We start from the raw sequence: 18,723 nt of genomic DNA, 5'->3' as shown, positions 1-18,723 counted from the left end.
CATCTAAACAATTCTGTGTAATTTTTGCAAAACGAATCAATATTTTGGTCACTAGCAGTCAAAAGCCTTCTAGGGCCACAAATCCTTAAATCCAGTGCAAAATTGTGTGTATGTGTAGTTTTCTAGGGGTCTAGTAAATGCTTTTTAAATCAGGTTTGCAAAGGAATTCATGGTCCAAATAAAGCTTGTAGCCACGTAGGCTTGGTGTACATGAAGCTGGTGTACAGAAGATGCTCCTTCAATGTCGTTCGTATGGGGAAAGGGGTACTACGATCATTTGGTTAGATATAGTGTTAATTTTCAAAACGTGGCTTTCAGAAACAATGCTTGACAAAATCAAGAGTGCGTTAAATCATGTGTGTCTGTTTAGAAAAGAATGCGACAATCACTAGGGGCCAAGCTAGGAGGGCAAAAAAGTGTTAGGGAGGGATGTGCTCCCCCTTCCCCGTGATAGCACCACCACCTACCTCCCCCTCACCAGTTAACCTGCACAGGAGAAGCTGGTCTTTTGACTGGTCAGAGTCTGAGAATTTACCAGGCCAGGGGATTATTTGTGGACCCAGGAGCCCTGCCTTAAAGGTGAGTACCGTGCTCCCCCTCTGCTGCCTTTGCTCCCAACCTGCCCCTTCCCCCAGTATAGAGGGCACACTTCATGTTCAGCCTTATAATGCTTTAAGCAACCCACTGAATTAGAAGGTATCATCTTGTTGAGATACAAATAATGCAGTGGTTCTGTTTTTCCAGTAACTATGCCAACTGTTTTGTAGAATGCAGTTTCGCACTGGAAGCAGACTTTGGGGGCAACCCTATAAATTTTAAGGCACTTTGCATTATTCAAACAATCTGACCTTGTTGAAGTTTTTTAGCCATTTGATTTAAAGCGCCTCCCCCCACCACACGCACAGTGGCTGCTGGATGTGCCACTCTGCTTGGAGAGGGAAGGAGGCTATGGTCAGAGCCCTCACTCCCCACTGGCTCTTTTCCACACCAGCTCTATAGATGGTGGAAGAGGGAAAAGAGCAGCCTTCTGTTGGTGGTGGTGAGGTTACTGTCCCCTTTTTACCTGGTCACCATGAACTCTCGTAGAAGGTAAGACGCCCTACGGGTCCTACCAGGCAAAGATTCAACTCCAAACAACAGTGGTGGTTCCTTATGAAACTTGACTATCTTTTGCCGACTTCCTGCTGGCAAGGGACATTCCTCTGAAATGCGTACCACGTTATCCCATGATGCCCTGGTCCCCACCAAGTCTTCAACCCTTAACTGCATGTTTCTTCCATGGCCCTGTCTCTGGGGCTGTGGGTGCAGTAGGAATCTATCTTTGCATCTGCCCTCCTCCACCTCACTACTCCATCCAGTCGTCTCTCCCTGATGCTCCTCCTTCCATGGTATTAGTGGCAAGTCAATGTGTCCACCTTCTACACAACCATCCCCCTTTGAGATGTCAATGGCTCCCATACAAATTTTATTTTTTATTGAAGTATAGTTGATTTATATTGTGTTAATTACTGCTGTACAGCAAAGTGACTCAGTTATACAAATATATATACATTCTTTTTCATTATGGTTTATCACAGGATATTGAATTTAGTTCCCTGTGCTATACAGTAGGACTTTTGTTGTTTATCCATTCTATATGTACCAGTTTACATCTGCTAACCCCAAACTCCCAATCCATCCTTCCCCACCTCCCTCCCCCTTGGTAACCATGAGTCTATTCTCTATGTCTGTGATACTGTTTCTGTTTCATAGATAGGTTCATTTGTGTCATATTTTAGATTCCACATATAAGTGATACGGTATTTCTCTTTCTGACTTCACTTAGTATGATAATCTCTAGTTGCATCCATGTTGCTGCAAATGGCATATTTTTTATGGCTGAGTAGTATTCCATATGTACCACATCTTCTTTATCCATTCATCTGTCAATGGACATTTAGGTTGCTTCCATGTCTTGGCTATTGTAAATAGTGCTGCTGTGAACATAGGGGTGCATGTATCTTTTTGAATTATAGTTTTGTTCTGCATATATGCCCAGGAGTGGGATTGCTGGATCATATGGTAATTCTATTTTTAGTTTTCTGAGGAACCTTTGTACTGTTTTCCACAGTGGCTGCACCAACTTACATTCCCACCAACAGTGTAGGAGGGTTCCCTTTCTTCCACACCCTCTCCAGCATTTGTTATTTGTGAACTTTTTAATGATGGCCATTCTGACCGGTGGTACCTCACTGTAGTTTTGATTTGCATTTCTATAATAATTAGCAATGTTGAGCATCTTTTCATGTGCCTATTGGCCATCTGTATTTCTTCTTTGGAGAAATGTCTTTTCAGGTCTTCTGCCCATTTTTTTGATTGGGTTGTTTGTTTTTTTGTTGTTGAGTTGTCCCATCCAAATTTTATGAGTGTTTCTCTGAAAGTTCCTCCCATAGGTTTTAGCCAAAGGAATAAGTCTAATTTCCCCTGCCTCATAGGAGGTCAGACAGGGAAATAACCTGTTTTCCAAACACTGCCATCTCCCAAAAGGGGGTTTCTTACCACCTCTCTTGTCGTCTTTATATAGGGCAATTGAGTTGCTGCTGCTGCAGTGGCATCTCTCAGCAGCCCCTGTTATGAGGTGCCTAGCTACACAGCTGTCGGCCCTCTGACTTTGGAAACCCAATCTGGCTATCAAAACAATCTCTCATCTAGTTGCATTTCTTGACTCTCTGGAGGGGATGCACAAACTACAGGAATACTTAACTGCCCTTTATCCCATGCTTCCCTCCCACCACAGCAGGTCCCTGGCCTCTCCCTTCAGCTCTCATCCTTCTGCCCTGCACCCCTTTCTCCTGATTGTGTCAAAAGCGCAAAGAACCAGGCTAGGGAGGCTAGAAAAGCCAGACACTGGGAGGAGTAAAGGAAGGGAGCAGAAACAGAACATGAAGAGGGGAAGCTGGGAAGAGTCAGCAGCAATCATTTTTGTTCCATCACAGTCCTCTTCCAGTTTAGTCTAAGGCCCTGTGGGTGGACAAGCCAGCCACTCACCTGGGCGGAAGGTGGAGCTCAGACTTGGAGCCTGCACCACACACTCAAACACTTCATTTTCTAATCTTGCTTTCCCATTGAGGGTGGGAAAGCGGGTGGGTTGGGATTCATAAAGCTGCATGTTGTTCCCCTCTTAGTTGTTTCTGGTTTCAAACAACAAAGACTAACAGCAACTTTATCTGTCATATTCCTGGTTTACTTTAGAAGGAGTCCAGAAATAGTTGACAGAAGGGCTGCTTTCCTCCTCAACGTCATCAAGGACTCAGGCGTTTATCCTTCTGAGGTATGTAGAATAACAGCCCACAAAAGATGTCCATATCCCAAACCCCAGACCCTCTGAATATTTACCTTACATGGCAAAAGGGACAGCAGATATGATAAAGATTAAGGACTTTGCCATGGGAAGATTATTCTGGATTATATATGAGTCACTGGAAGTGAAAAACCTTTCCCAGCTGCAGAGATGGCACCAAAAGACCCAACCTGTTACTGCTGGCTTTGAAGATGAAGGGGGCCATGAGCCACAGAAAGAAAGCAACCTCTAGAGGCTAAAAAGGGCAAGGATGTGGTTTCTTCCCCAGAGCCTCCAAGAAGGCAGCCCTGCTGATGGCCTTGATCTTGATCACATGATCCCAAGATGGCTGCTGCAGCACCAAATGTCACATCCTAAACACCTGTGCTCAAAGGCAGGCAACCAGGGAAGGGGGTGGAGGGTGGGGATATACTTCCTGTAGGCCTCTTTCCTTTTGTCACTCAGGTAAAAAACCCTTCCCAGAAACTCTTTGGCAGCCTTCCCCTTACATTTCCAGGGCCCGGACTGGGTCATGTGGCCATCTCTAGCTGCAAGGGGGGGCTGGGAAAGCAAGTGTCCAGCTTTTTCAGCCTCTGTGATGGTGGGAGAAGTGCAAGGAAAGAGGGCTGGGATTAGCTGTCAGGTAATTGAAATGACAGCATCTACTGTGGCTTCCTTGGCAGGAACTCCAGATCTCAGGAAGGGCAGGCAGGAAGATGCAAGTACCAAACTCCACCTAACCTTTACGATATTCCACTTAGAACCGTGAGTAGAGGAGCTACACCAGCATCTATATGTGAATTTCAGCCAAGAATTTTGCCAAGCCTCTCATGTTCTTTTTGTGGCTATGATGACAAAGTAGAACAGGATAATATACCTGCATATAAGCTCCATGAGAAAGTGACCTAGTTTTTATGTCATGTACTACTGTCTCCCTGGCACCTAACGTAGGGCCTGACATTTAGTAGGTGCTCAGCAAGTTTTTGGATGAAATTTCAGCCTCTTCGCCAAACACTCAAATTTACCTTGCCTTCCAGCCACTATGAATTACTTGCAGTTCCCCCTATATACCATCCCTCCTCCTTGCCTCCCTCCCTCTGCCTGTAGCCCAGAATGCCCTTTCCTATTCCTTCTGTCCTCCTGATATACTATCATCTTGGAAAGCCAGTTCCCATGCCAGCTCTCCCAAGCCACGTGCTCCTTCGAGGATCCTGTAACGCTCTGTTCAGATATCGGGTTGACTGCTTTCATTTTGCCAGTGCTGTGTTTAGTGTATCTCCCTCATTAGGCTGTGATGCTTTCAGGGTAGGACCCTATCTGGATCAACTTGGTACCCCTAGTGCATATCACAGCACCTGGTTCTGAGTAAATATCTGTTGAGTAATAAAGATGTAGAGTGGTCCTGATGATTCTGGACGTTGAAAACAGCTAATTTTAAGAGATAAACATCAGTATATCCTGAGCATACTGTACTAGATATTGTTTTGACTTCTAGCTCTATCACTTAATCTTTTTGAGTATCCATTTCTTCATCTGTTAAATGAAGAAAATATTCATGGGTTCAATGAAGATTGAATTCATATGGGTAGACTGTCTAATCTGGTGTCTATCAGTCACCCAGCTGACCTTCATATATAGTAGTTTATTATTATGGATTATTATGGTCACTGAAGATCTTACTGTGTTTGGCCCAGAACTGCATTTGATTAAAGAAGCCTCCCCAGAAAAGAGGCATACACATTCCATTTACTCTTTCAGAGACAATGAAGCACTGACACTCTTAAGGACTAATTCCCATCCCAAAATGGTTAACATTTCTAAAATATTTTGATGCTAAAAGAGGTGTGCTTCCATTGTCTGGAAAATTTGCTTTATGGAAGAACTTTTTATTTTCTTTTTGGACAATGCAGGTCATTTCTATTTTATGTTTTCTGGCTGAAAGGAATGTTTTCAAAGTCAAAAGGAAAAAGAAGTCCAAGAGCTACAAAAGAGTAGTTTAAGTGATTTATGCTTGATTTCTAAATGCAACATGTGTTTATACATAATTTAAAACTTGAAGAAAGCATGCTTATACAATTGTGTGTGACTTTAACATTTAATAACTCTGAATACGTGATAGAAACAGTCCATGACACTTGAAAATATCATTTATGGAACAGCATACAATTCAGTGCTCTTAGCCTGGATATTACAACCATATTTCACAAAGTCTTGCTTGGCTCGATTTTCTCCATGCAGTCAATATGGTCTTCAGTTGCTGGTAAGTGATTTTGCAAATTTCATTTATAATCCTGGCCCTAAGATTACCTAAGTACTGTTTCTGGCACATTAACTTACATATTATGCTCCGGTCATGTGTACCTTCAAAGTTACTGATATAACTGACTGCCACAGGGGATAGTGTCAATACCTCTGTCTCCACTGGAGTGATGGCCACCCACACTGGGGAGAACGCTGTTTTTCTAACAAACAGCAGAACTTTAATCTTACAGGGATGTGTGAACTAGTTTGACCTTAGTTCCAGGTGTGCCTCAAAAAAAAATCTCATTCTTCATCCTCGTAGCGGGTACTTTAGGTGGCACTGAGGCTGGTGGGGAGAGCACTGGGCTTGGAATCACACCTGGGTGACATCCTGCTCTGGTCTTCACTAGCTGTGTGACTTGGCAAAGCCACTTGACATCTCTGAGCCTCTGAGATCCTGGCAGACGGGGAGACCAATGCCCCCTTCACCAGGCTGTGGTGAGAGGACATGACACTGCTGCCCTGGCACAGAGGTAGGAGCTGAGTAACCCTGCTGAGAGGATGAATGCAGGTAACGTGGAGTGAGAACGTTTCACCTGCAGCAGCTGAGGGCAGCGCTTGCCTGTGCCCATGGGGAGAATGGCATGAAAGATTCACTTGTTGCATTTTCGCAGGTTTACGTTTGCAAAGCAGGGCATTCTTCTCCACATGTTTGAGAGTCAACATTACCCCAAAACCCATCGTGGGGAAATTCTGCATTCTTTTCCATCCCCTCCCCTCCAACTATTCTCGAGGTAATGTCACACAAAACGAAACGTGCCGTCTGCCAACCAGCAGAGGCGAAGCAGCCAATACTTTGGACCAGTTTAGCAGCCCTATTCTACCTTCAGCCTCCCACACCCTGGTCTTCCCCGACACCAGAATTGTGGTGCATGGGGGAGGGGGTGGGTGCTGGGCAAGGGTGCAGCCCCTCATGTTGTTTTAAGCCAGAGGGGAAAATGTACTGGGAAGAGGCCACGGAAAAAAAGCCTGGTGAGCTCACACCTAGGGACACAGCTGGGGAAATAAATTAACTACTTCTGTTGCATGTCTACCCACAGAACAGGCCTGGGTCTAAATCTCCTCTCCCTCCAGTAGCTCCGAAGCGGCCCCGAGCTCCCTGAGAGCCATTTCCACTGACAGGCTCCTCTCCAGGTTCTCCAGCTCCCGGCGCACCTCCTCGATGAAGCCGCCGTCTTCATACTCATCAGGGACGTCTCTGGGCACCAGGTTTGCTCCGTCCTCATCGCGGCCCCCGACGAAGGTGGGCTTGCACACATACACCAGGCTGTGGCTGTGGAGGGAGGGACGGGGGCGAGGCCCAGGCCCCCAAACTGAGGCCCTGCCCTCTGCACAAGCCCAGCTCACCTTCACGGCACCTCCTCTAACATCCTGCCTTAAAGCAGATGCTGAGGGAGGGTCACCTTTGGAGAATGTGCTCCAAGGTGAGCTCCCCCACGTCGAGCCACAGGTCTGTCCTCCTGTCACGGACCCTCTCTGGCAGCCCTGAGGACTTGGCGGTCTGAGAGTTTACAGCCCCCTGCCCACCTGGGCCCCCAGGCAGCAGCAGCCCCTGCTGCACCTATGGGGAGCCCTGGGCCTTGTGGGCCAGGGCCAGGGTTCTGTCTGTTTCCCCAGCCACCCTGGATCCTGCTGGGAGAGAAGGCAGAGCAGCGGCTGCTGAGTGAGATGCGCACGGAGAACTTAGCCTCTGAGCAGGCCTGGTGCTTCACGTCTCTCCACGGCCTCTACTCTGCTGGCCACTCTCCCGGCTGCCCTCCTACCTCTCTGACTGCACCTTCTCAGTCTCCTCTGCTCTTTCATTGTGATGCGCCTGGGCTCCCTCCACACCCAGTCTTTTTTAACGTCATCTACTGAGGAGGCTTCAACCCTCACACAGATGAACCCAAATCTGTACCCCTGGCCACACCTCCTGAGCCCTAGTCCTATAGATCCGCTATTGGACCCTCCATCTGGAAGACCCAAGGACACCTCCAACTAAACCTACCTTAAATTAAATCCACATCTTCCCCCCACCCTGCTCCTGCTCCTGGGTCCCCACTGGGTGGCACCTCATTTGCTCTCAGACCCCGACAGAAAGGGCAAGTGAGACCTCACCTATGAGGCTGGCAGAGGAGGCCACTGGCACACGGGCATCGGTCCAAAGCTCCATCAGGCTCCAGCTCCCAGGTGATGAGATCCAAAAGCCGGCTGGCAGGGTCGTGGCAGAGCTCACCCTCCACGGGCAGGGGTGTGCACACAGGAAACAACAGACCTGGAACCAGTTGAGGGTTACCCCTGTACCAGGCAGGCAGGCAGGCACCAAAGGAAGGAGCAGAGAAATGGGGTGCAGCCCCCCAGCTTCCACCCTGAACCCCAAAGTGGAGGTTGGGATTGAAGAGGTGGAATGGTAGGAAACCAGAATGATGGCATGGGCTCAGGAGGGAACAAGCCGGGAGGGCTGGAGCAGTTAGGGAGGACTGCCTGGAAGAGGTGGTCTTGTGCTGGGTTTTGAGGCCAGAGGTATGGAGAAATTAAGAGTAGAAAAAGGCACTGAAGTTTTTTTTGGAGGGGCAGGAATTATTATTACAAAATATGTTTTCAAAGAAAAAAAATCTGGAAGGATATAGATAAGACCTTTGCTTATCTGTATCTTCCAGTTTTCCTACACTGAAAATGTATTATTTGTATAATTAAAAAATGAAAGTAACTATGTTTATATATATATGGGCTGGTGAGAAAAGTTGGGACAGCAAGATTCCCAGATGGGCCAAGGAGTAGAGAGAAAAGGAGGACAGGTAAGCTGGACCCGGCCGAGGTCTTGGAAGGCCAACTGAGGAGTGGAATTGAAGTGACAGGACAGGAGCAACCGCAGCTCCCAGAGGAATGATACCCAGGGAGCCATGTCCTTGAGGAAAATTGCTGGGGCAGCAGGTACCAGGTGGACTAGGGCTTGAGGGAGGGGTTAAGGGACGGTTTCAGAAACACCTGTGGATAGGGAGAGCACCTGAGCAGACCTCACCTGGGAAGGGCAGTGAGAATGAGAGATGGGAGTAGAAGGGGGCCACTCGCAGGAAAGCGGACCAGGGCCAGGTGCTACCCTGAGGCCTGGGGAATGGGTGGAGTGTGATGGGGAGGGGGTGCCCTCATCCCACGCATCTGGGGGTATTCCTCCCTCCTTGGGCTGATGCATCCTGAAGGAATTTAATTTCCAGGCATCACAGGAGGAAAAGAAAAAGAGTGAGAAAGAGAGCTGGTCTTCAGCCCCGGGAAGAAGCTGCGGTGCTGGGACACATACCAATGAGCATCGGGGACCCTGCCTAGGAGGAGGTCCCTGAAAAGGTGTGGTTGGCATGGACGGGGCCCCAGGAGGCCCAGTGTGCTAGAGCTTGGGACAGGGCTTGTCCTGCCCCCAGAGGGGAGCCCACCCACCTCTCTGGAAGGCACAGCACAGCCCCGGCTGGCAGTCCCTCTGGTTGTCACAGATGGTCCCGTTGCCGCCTTTGGTGGCCGTTCTGGTGCAGTGACCCCAGACGCACAGCTGGTCTCCACAACACTCGCTGTCCCGGGTGCAGAGCTGCAGCAGGGAGGGAAAACACAGGCGGCTCACGGACCTGAGGGAGCCCAGCCTGTCCCTGCCCCCAATCCAGAAGCCTGGAGACAGTGTAGGTCGGCTACCCCACATCCTCCTACTATAGACAGGAGGAAACCGAGCTCCTTGGTCTGGGGGTGTCTTAGGGAAGTCAAGGGGGTGGAGATGGGAGCTGGGCAGGAAACATGACACCTGGGGGAGTCCTACACAGCTTGAGATTTTATAAAGGATGGTTGCATCTTTTCGGTTCCCCCCCAGACTTGGCTTTGCCTCCTTTTCATTAGGTCCCTAATTAACGGTCAGGAAGGAAGATGGCTTATGGCCCACAGACGCAGGCAGCGGCGTGAATCTGATCAGCTGATTAAATTAAGGCCCAAGCCTGGACAGCCACAGGGACCTCAGGAGGGCACTGGGTGCCTTGGACCTGGGGTCGCACGTGTGGAGTGGTGGCACCGAGCAGGCCAGGAGCTGCCTAACCACAGGTGGGGCCAGGCAGGGCGGCAAGAAGCCCTCTATTTTCCAAACTTGTTATCGTGCTGTGTTATTGCCTTAATAATGAAAAGGACCAGAAAAGCCCATATATGGCTTTGGCTAAAACATCTGTTGGGCAGAGGGAGTGTCGCTCTTCCCCGGCTTCCCGCTTCTCTGTGGAACCTCCATCTGGAACATGCTCTGGCTTCTTCCTGGGCCTCCTTCTGCCCTCTCTGAGCAGACTGGGAGAAAGATCTGGGGCGTGGGTTGCCCCTTCCCTGCCCAAGGGCTGCCGTGGTGTTGCCGGCTGCATCTACTGGGATGGTTTTCCCCAGGGAAGGGGCAGGGTAGGGCCTCCTCTGTCCTCCCTCTGCATCTCTCGTATCTATGAGGCAGGCACTGGGGCCAGAAGCCACTGGGTGGGTAGGGTGACAGCAGGTCTGCAGATGGCTTCTGGTCACCCCAGGAGTCAGCCCCACTGGGCACCATGGACTGGCTGTTCCAAGCGTGGACACGGTGGGGCCCCATAGGAGGCTTCCAGGAAGCCCAGCTGAGAACTGGGGGCCACTGGCCTTCTCCCCCAGGTCCCCTTTTCTGGGCCCCCATGGCCCTGGCGCTGCAGCTCTGGGGGCCTCTGGGCACACTCACTGTCTGCTGGTCCCGGCACGGCTGGCAGGAGTACTCGAAGCTGGAAAACTGGCAGTACCTGCCAGGCCCACAGTCCTCATCAATGATGCACTCCTGGGAGGGAGGGGAGGGGAGGAGAGGAGAGGGGAGGGGAAGAGGGAGCAGCTTCATCAGTGAAAGGCAGATCAGCTGACCCGCGGTGCCCTGGAAGGGCCAAGCCCCACTTTATCCCGAAGTCTTAGCCCACAGGAATGGCCTCCAGACTCCTCTTACACCCAGGCGGCCCGCCGGGCTCTCTCACTTCAGCATCCACTCCCTCCAGGCTGGCGGGGGCCCTCACCCACCCCGCACGCCCGGGCTTCTGCCCTGCAGGATGCCACACCCAGTGCACACAATCGAGTTTGCATGCAGCCCTCCCCCTCACACACCCGGGATGGGAGCACAGAGACTCAGCCATTCTTCAAGGAGGAGCAGATGGATTTAATAAGAAGAGCTAATGAGTTCCAGGCCCAGGTGGCTGCACAGGAAGGGCTGGGGTCCAGGCCCAGTAGGGCCCTGCTGACAGTGAAGGAAAAGTGCTGCAGAGGCTGTGCAGCTGGGGGGCTGTCGGGGGCCTCCTGGGGGTCCTGGTCTGGGGTCCAGGGCTGCCTGGCAAAGGCAGCTGCCAGCTTTGAAACCCGAGGAGGGTGCAGCTGGCACTCAGCCCTCCAGCCCAGGTGCCTTCTCATGGCTGCCAGCCCTGCTCGGCCGGACAAATGGAGGAGAAAGGGAGAGAAGGGATCTGTCTACCCCAAGGCCCAGAAAAGGGAGGCCACTGCAGCCCGGCCACGGTCACCCGTCACTGGCAAGAGCAGGGCTGCTTTAGCTCCGGGCCTGCTGTCAGGCTCCGGCCTGGGAACTGGCAGCTTCAGAGGGAGAGGAGGGCAGCAGAGGCAAGAGGCATAAGATCCACCACTGACAACCCGTCATGGTGCCAGCCCCGGCGGGCTCAACGTCCCCGGTCTACCTCGTGGCTTCCCCAGCAAGCAGCAGGGAGGGATTACTTTCCCCATGCTATCAACCTGGAAACTGAGGCTCAGAGAGGCCAAGGGGGCCCCCCAAGATAGAACAGCTATTCAGGGTAGGGGGACCCTCTCCACCACCAGCCCTTGGCTGAGGGGGCCTAGGGCTCCAGATGTGGCCGTCAGGGACCCACGGATGAGAAACTCTCCTGAGGCAGGTGTTCTGGGGCCCCAGCAAACCTTATGGGAGGGTCTGGGGGAGGGAGGGACCTGCCTCCCCGCTCTGACCTGGGCATGCTCCATGCTGAAAGCAGGTGTGGAGCCGGACCCAGAAAGGCCTGGATGCGCAAGCCCTGGCCTAAGTGGCCTGGGCTGGTCCCTCCCTCTGCTCTGTGAGCTGAGGCACCAGTGCTAATGGGTATGGACAGGAGACTGTGAACGGGGTCTTCTAGGGACCCCCAGGGCCAGAGCATGTGTGTAGGCCTGGGGGTCAGCAGGGAGGCTCTGGCCAGGTAGCCTAGGGAATGAAGCTTTGTCCCTGGGAAGTGACAGGTGTCCCCAGGCCAACACTGCAGGCCTAAGAAGATGGGTATTTGGTTCAGGGCAGCTGCAGGCTTGGCCTCTGCATAGGACTGTTGCAACTCCCGCCCGGCACTGACCCCCAGCCTGGCATACCTCAGAGCATGCGGTCATACTCTGTTCACCAAGCAAAGCTCACCCAGCCAGGAAGACCATCAGTCCCACTGGACACCATCTTCCAACAGCCCCTTTGAGCGATGACGGGGAAGAGGCCAACCTGGAGACGTGGTACCAGTCACCCCCGTGTGCCAGGCTCTGTGCTCACCAGGGGCTCCAGAAGGGACCAGGGCTGACACCCAGAACAAGTGAAAAGTAATTTAAATCTCTACTGTAACCTCTCAAAAAGTGTCCAAGGGTAACCAAGCAGGACCCAATGGGGCCTTCCTGGGACAGACCCTCACCCCCACCCCATGTCCTCCGCCTGCCTCTTGTTTGTAGAAAAACTTTAACCTCCTAGGCCTTCCCTGAGTTCTGAAGAAAAAATTTTATCAGAGAAGTGAGAAAATGCAGAACCAAAGGAAAACAGTCAAGCAAGACAAAACAGTGATAGTTTAGCCATTAAATATGTCCTTGAGCCGTTTTGCAGTTACTGAAACCCCCAGCAGGTGGAAGAAGTTAACTAGATGCTGATCACAAGCCCACGGACCCCAGGCAATTGGAACCAGAAGAGTGATGATGTTGACTCCCAGTTACCTTCCCACCCATCAGAAGAATGTCCGCAAGCTCATCACGCACATGTGCAACTCTCTCCCTCAACCTGTCTTTAAAAACCCTTCCCTGAAAGCCATCGGGGAGTTGGGATCTTCTGAGCTTTACTCCTTGCTTGGCCTTGCAACAAACGCTGCACTTTCCTCACCACAACCCAGCATCAGAAGATCGGCTTTACTATGTGCAGGCAAGTGGACCCAAGTTTGATTCAGTAACAAAAGGAGAGCACACTGCCCACCACCCTGCAAGATGACCTAAAATTGCTCTTCTCTGTGTCTCCCCAGCGTCCCACGCATCTCGGCCCACGAGCCCCCTCCCACGGCTCTGCCCGAAGTTTCCATCACCACAGCAGTGCAGCAGCTCAGCAAGTAGGGTCTGCCCTCCCAAAAGGAATCGATCTTGTTCCTGTTCCCAACCCAGCAACCCTAAAAGGTCGGCTGTTTTTACTGGTGAGAAAACTGAGTCTCAGAGGGGCGGAAGGGCTGCCCAAATCAGGGGCTGAGCTGGGGGCAGGGCACTCAGTCTGTGTGACCCCAGAGTCCATAATAGCCTGAGAAGCCGACAGGTTTTTAAGTAAAGCACTCAGCCACCACGCCTTCCTCGACACAGACTCAACTCAGCCAGTTAAGCCAGAAGCGTCCTGACATTTCTTCCAAAACAGAATAGCAAGAGCATGGGGTGGTGGGGGCAGGAGGGAGGGAGTAGAGGGCCCACAGGTATCAAGGCCCTTCTCTGAACCCGGCCACATTTTGAAGCATTGGGATGCAAACGTGAATAGGAGAAGGCCTTTGCCCTCAAAGAATTTATCATTCAATTAAAAAAAAAAAAAAAGCAACCCAGCAGAAAAGAGAGAAGGGTATGAACAGACAACTTACAGCCAGTGAAACTGCTTTGTCTCTTCACGCAGAAAAGATATTCGAGGGGCTTCCCTGGTGGCGCAGTGGTTGAGAGTCTGCCTGCCAATGCATGGGACACGGGTTCGAGCCCTGGTCTGGGAGGATCCCACAGGCCGCAAAGCAACTGGGCCCGTAAGCAACAACTACTGAGCCTGCGCGTCTGGAGCCTGTGCTCCGCAACAAGAGAGGCCGCGACGGTGAGAGGCCCCCGCTCACCGCAACTAGAGAAAGCCCTCGCACAGAAACAAAGACCCAACACAGCCATAAATAAATAAATAAATAAATAAATAAAGATGTTCGATTTCACCAATAATCAAGAAAATGCAACTTAACAGAGCTGGATACCACGTTTTCACTTAGAACAGAAACAAGAAGTTTGATACTATCTGCAGTAGGCAGAATACTCCCCCCCTACCCCAATGTCCACACCCTCATCCCTGGAAGCTATGGACATGTCATGTTACATGGCAAGGGGACATTAAAGTCACAGGTGGAATTAAGGGTGTTAATCAGCTGACCTGACATAAGGAAAGAAGCCTGGATTTTCCAGGTGCACCCAGTGTAATGGTAAGGGGCTTTGCACGTGCCAAGGAGCAGCAGGGTCAGTGTCACAGCAATGCCACATGCAAAGACCCTCATCCCCAGTTATCCAGACCTAACTGGCTTTGACTATGGAAGGGCCATGGGCCAAGGATCAGTATTTCTCCTAGACCTTCCAGAAGGAGCCAATACTTTGATTTCAGTCCAATGAGACTCCTGTTGGACTTCTGATTTATGGAAATGTACGATAATAAATTCCTGTTTTTTTAAACCACTAAATATATGGTAAGCTGTTACAGCAGCAATAGGAAACTAATACATTGCATAATATCCCAAGTTGGTAGGGATTTGAGAAACTGAGCATTGCCAGATGGCAGTTAGGGGGTAATTAAAGTTGAAGTAGATGTTCTTTGCAGGCAACTCATCAGCATCTATCAAAAATGTAAATGCATAGATCCTTTGACCCAGTAATTCCCCTTCCAGGTGGCTATCCTCAGAAACACTCATCCATATGTGCAAATATCCAAGTACAGGGATGTTTAAGGCTATACATCAGTATAATATTTGTAATCCAGAAATAATGGAAATGCCCAATAAGAGGGGACTGATTAAATTATTGTACAATCATTTCGTGGGAAAATGGCACCAGGCAGACATTAAAAAGAATGAGGTAGTTCTTTGCACTGTGATGTTTACAATCCATCAGTAAGTAAAACAAGCAAGTGAAAGAAGCATGTAATCTCACTCCTGTAGAGCAGAATAACAATACGTGTGACACGCGCCTGGACCCCGCACAGCGCCTGGCATGTGGGGGCACCTGATGGATACCGCTTAGTGGATGAAACCACTTGTATATTACTGGAGCAAACAGGCTAACAAAATGCTGACCGTTAGCATTGATCTGGGAACCAAAGCAAGAAAATATGCACATTCCATTAACTTGGCTTCTCATTCCCCAAGAATCCTGTAGACTTGGAATTTTTACTACATATTCCCCTTTCCAGATCTTTAATTTAAAAGATATGAGCTGTGGGGGCAGGGGCGGACTTCCCTGGTGGTCCAGGGGCTAAGAGCCCACGTTCCCAGTGCAGGGGGCCCGGGTTCGATCCCTGGTCAGGGAACTAGATCCCACACGCTGCAGCTAAGGGTTCACATGCCGCAACTAAAGATCCCACATGCTGCAACTAAAGATCCCGCAATGAAAATCCCACATGCCGCAACTAAGACCCAGGGCAGCCAAATAAATTAAATTAAAAAAAAAAAGATATGAGCTAAGAGCCCCTGCTGTTCACAATTCTCCATCAAGCAAAGAACAGCTTCATCCTCAGGAATATCTTCCTTTCCCTAAACTGACTCCTACGCAGAACAAAGCATTCCCTACAGAGTCACAGTGAAGCAATTCATTTTTTTCTAGGTATGGAAAAATTTTTGGCATGGAACCTTGCCAAACACTTGAAAAATCCAGATACACTAAAGCAATGGTTTCCTTTGCAGACATGTTTCTGCTACCTGCCAGGGGCTCTGGCAGGTTAGTTCAGCATGACTGACCCCCAGGAAAGCTCGGTGCTTCTTTGTTAACGGTCTGCCAGCTCGCTTACTGTGGATGTGCATTCCCAGCAGCTAGAAATGCTGGAGATGCTCTTTGAGAATTGTGATCATACTGGAAACCTTGGAACTTCAAAGTGTAAAGAACCCCTAGAGGCCAAAAGAGCAGAAACTGAATTCTGGTTTTGCCACTTCACAGCTGTGACCTATCTCACCGGGCTGTGAGAATGCCAAAAAATGTTTTAAAAAGAAAGAAAAGAAAAAAATGAAGGGCTCATGTGAGCACCACGGAGCAGGTGGGATGAGGTGCTGGGGTGAGATGACAAGCTGAGCCTACACCAGCTGCCCACGGTGTTCTGGCACCAGGCCCAGGCACGGCCGGGTCACTGCTGCCGCCACTCAGCACCAGTTCTCCTGACTCCCCCCAACGCGGGCCTTAGTACCCACACTTCCCAGATGTGGAAACTGAGATTTAAAGTGAAGGATCTGTCCAGAGTCACCCAGCCCAGACGTGGCGTTGCGAGTCCAAGCCAGTGGGTCTGACCCTAAGGACAGGATCCTTCCATCTCCCCTCCTGGGAGGATCACCTCTCTCCCTTCAGCGCCAACCAGTCCCCTGTGCCTCAGTCCCAGCTTAGCAGAGCCCGCCTGGGACGAGGCCACAGGCCCCACACATCCCCGGAAACTCAGGGCCAGGGCCACGGCCCATGGGCATCTGGGCCTCAAAGCTGGGTCACTCAGAGCCAGCTTCTTCGGAGGCTCCCCGGTCCCGGCCACTCGCTGTCTGTCCCCACCCCTCCCTCCCATCCTGGTGGGGAAGGCTGACAAACAGCCCAGAGGCCTGCTGTCAGGACCGCAGCCATTCAGAGGACGGGGGTGGGGGGGTGGGGGGAGGCTTTGTTGTTCCGAGGACGGAGCTATGTTTAGAAGGCGCTCTGCACAGCACTCTGCTCAGAGGCCGGCGCGGAGGCGGGACCGGCAGGGAACACGCTGGAGATCTGGCAGGATGCTAGGCCGGGAAATGGCCCTGGCACTTCGACACTACCATGAAATACTGGAAAATGGCAAAGGAGCCATTCTGCGTCTTTGATTTTCCATTTCAGAGTTTATCAGGGGAGGCAAAGGAAGGGGGAGAAAACAGCACAGGAACCCCGCGAGGCTTTCCTCGGCTTCTGTGTGGCGAGCGGCGGGGGGAGCTCAGCTTCTCTGTGGCCCTCCTGCTGCCACACTTCGCTTCTCACACTGGCCGGGACATGTTGTTCATGGTCCCCGGGAATCCAGACATTCTTATATCGAGAGGCCTAAAGGAGGAGGCCACCAGGGGGGCCCCTGCCAGGGCTGAGGCTTTCCACAGGCTCCTCTCAAGCCCATCTTCAGGGGAACCAGCCAGGGCACATGAAATGAAGGCCCAGGGGACCTCCACCAGCTGAAACTTGCTGGCCCTTGGAGCTACAGCCCCTGCAGCAGGGAAGGTTCAGAGAGCACCTGCTTGGGCTTCCATGGCTCTCTCTATCCTCACAGCCCCGTGAGGTCACTTCACATCCCCCAGCACGTGCCCGGCGCAGAGTTGCCATTCAGTTAAAAATACATAGATGAACCAAAGACCAATCTCCACTTTGCAGGTAAGTAAACTGAGGCTCAGAGCCCAAGGTCATCGATGGAGTTGGAAACACTAAGATGTAAACCCAAGTCCATCAGACCCCCAAGCTGAGGCTCACTGACCTTCCACCACACCCTGTTGCCTCTGAATACCCAAGTACAGGTTGAATTATGCTCCCCCCAAATTCATATTTTGAAGCCCTGATTCCTAGTACCTGTGAATGAAAAATGTTGCCTGCCATATCAGTAAACAAAGGATGTTGCAGCCGTCAAGCCATCACATGACAGCTGCCCCGAACCATGAGCCCTGAGGGAACTCAGGATGGAGACAAACCAAAGGGGCTGCCCACTGCCAAGCCCTCAGCCACTGCAGTCACCCCCAACTGTGTACCCCGGGGGAATTCAGAATGGAGAAAAGCAGGGTACTGGCCCCAGACAGCTGAAGTGCACATCAAAGGAATGATTTCAGTGAGCCCAGACTCTTGCATCTTCCCATACATAGAACAGTGCTAACTTCCTTATCTTGAGATATCTGGTTTTCTTTAATTAATAGTAATCTTTTGATGTCCTGACTACCTGGTCTTCGTTACAAAAACTCCTATATATCCTGGCTCCACCCCCCCCTCCGCCTTGCCTCTTCGGAACACTCCCTCAGAGTGATCTGAGAGTCCTCTCTTCCGGGCTTGAAGTCCTCATAATGTCCACCAAATAAAACATAACTCTCAACTTGCAGGTTGTGTTTGTTTTTTTTTTTTTCAGTCGGCATACCTCAGAATGTGACCGTATTTAGAAATAGGGTCATTGCAGATATAATTACTTAAGATGAGGTGATTAGGGTGGGCCCTAGACCGATACACCTCGTGTCTTTATGAAAAGGGGAAATTTGGACACAGAGACAGACACTGCTGGAAGGAAGACGTTGTGAAGAACAAAGAGAAGATCTATCTACAAGCTGTTCCCTCACAGCCCTCAGAGGACCCACCTCGGCCAACAGCTCGACGTCAGACCTCCAGCCTCCAGAGCTGCGAGACAACACATTTCTAGTGGGTCACCTTGTCACCTAGCTTGCTTTATTATGGCAGCCCTAGGAATCTGACACCCGCCGCTCCCAACAAGCCTGTGGCCAAATCTCCTGTTTCAGACCTAACACACACATCCAGCCTCTGTCCCTGAGCTTCAAATCTCCCTCGGGGTGGGAGCCAGAGGTATGACAGAGGGGATGGGGTCGGTGGCGGGGGGAAGACACAGCACATTCTGAAGGATTTTTACCCCAGGGACTGGAACAAGGTTTCTGCGTTGAGCCCAGAAACTTTCAACCAGCAAGTTTTGGGCCCCAGGCCCATGCTCTGGTTACAGAGTTTGGATGGATGGTCCTCTCCTGGTCCCAGGTGTGTAGTGGTGGTGCCGGGCCCTGAATGCTCCTGGGATGCGGGGATGGTACAGTCTGAGATAAACAAATGTCCCTCCCAGACGTGGGGCTGTTCTCTGAGCCCTGGCCCTCCTGAGCAGACTGTGGGCACCAACCGTCCTCATCTTCCCAGAACTGGTGGGGCTTCCTGGGATGCGG

At 51.1% G+C, this 18,723-nt stretch overlaps 1 protein-coding gene and 1 long non-coding RNA gene across 4 annotated transcripts in view; one reads left to right on the top strand and one right to left on the bottom strand.

Annotated features, from left to right (window-relative positions):
- Positions 1–3,295: 3,295 nt before the first annotated feature.
- Positions 3,296–15,276, top strand: LOC117196372 (uncharacterized). Of its 3 annotated transcripts, none has more exons than XR_004476511.2 (4): positions 3,296–3,310; positions 4,003–8,941; positions 9,476–9,673; positions 12,475–15,276. It is a non-coding gene; the product is annotated as an uncharacterized LOC117196372 (long non-coding RNA). The 3 variants fall into 3 exon arrangements; XR_007478813.1 differs by having other exon boundaries at positions 4,003–9,268; XR_007478812.1 differs by having other exon boundaries at positions 4,003–9,673.
- Positions 5,311–18,723, bottom strand: part of DKK3 (dickkopf WNT signaling pathway inhibitor 3) — a 48,543-nt gene continuing 35,130 nt past the window's right edge. The window contains exons 5-8 of the mRNA XM_004279179.3: positions 10,311–10,403; positions 9,032–9,176; positions 7,718–7,874; positions 5,311–6,893 (exon numbers count right to left, since the gene is read on the bottom strand). Coding sequence (XP_004279227.1) covers positions 6,674–6,893; positions 7,718–7,874; positions 9,032–9,176; positions 10,311–10,403 — 615 coding nt within the window. The 3' untranslated portion in view covers positions 5,311–6,673. The remainder of the gene's footprint in view (positions 6,894–7,717; positions 7,875–9,031; positions 9,177–10,310; positions 10,404–18,723) is intronic.

This window comes from Orcinus orca, chromosome 8 (genome assembly GCF_937001465.1).
Source record: "Orcinus orca chromosome 8, mOrcOrc1.1, whole genome shotgun sequence".
Lineage (NCBI taxonomy): Eukaryota > Metazoa > Chordata > Mammalia > Artiodactyla > Delphinidae > Orcinus > Orcinus orca.
Note: the sequence above shows the minus strand (reverse complement) of the source record. Positions and strands in the feature narration are given on the sequence as shown.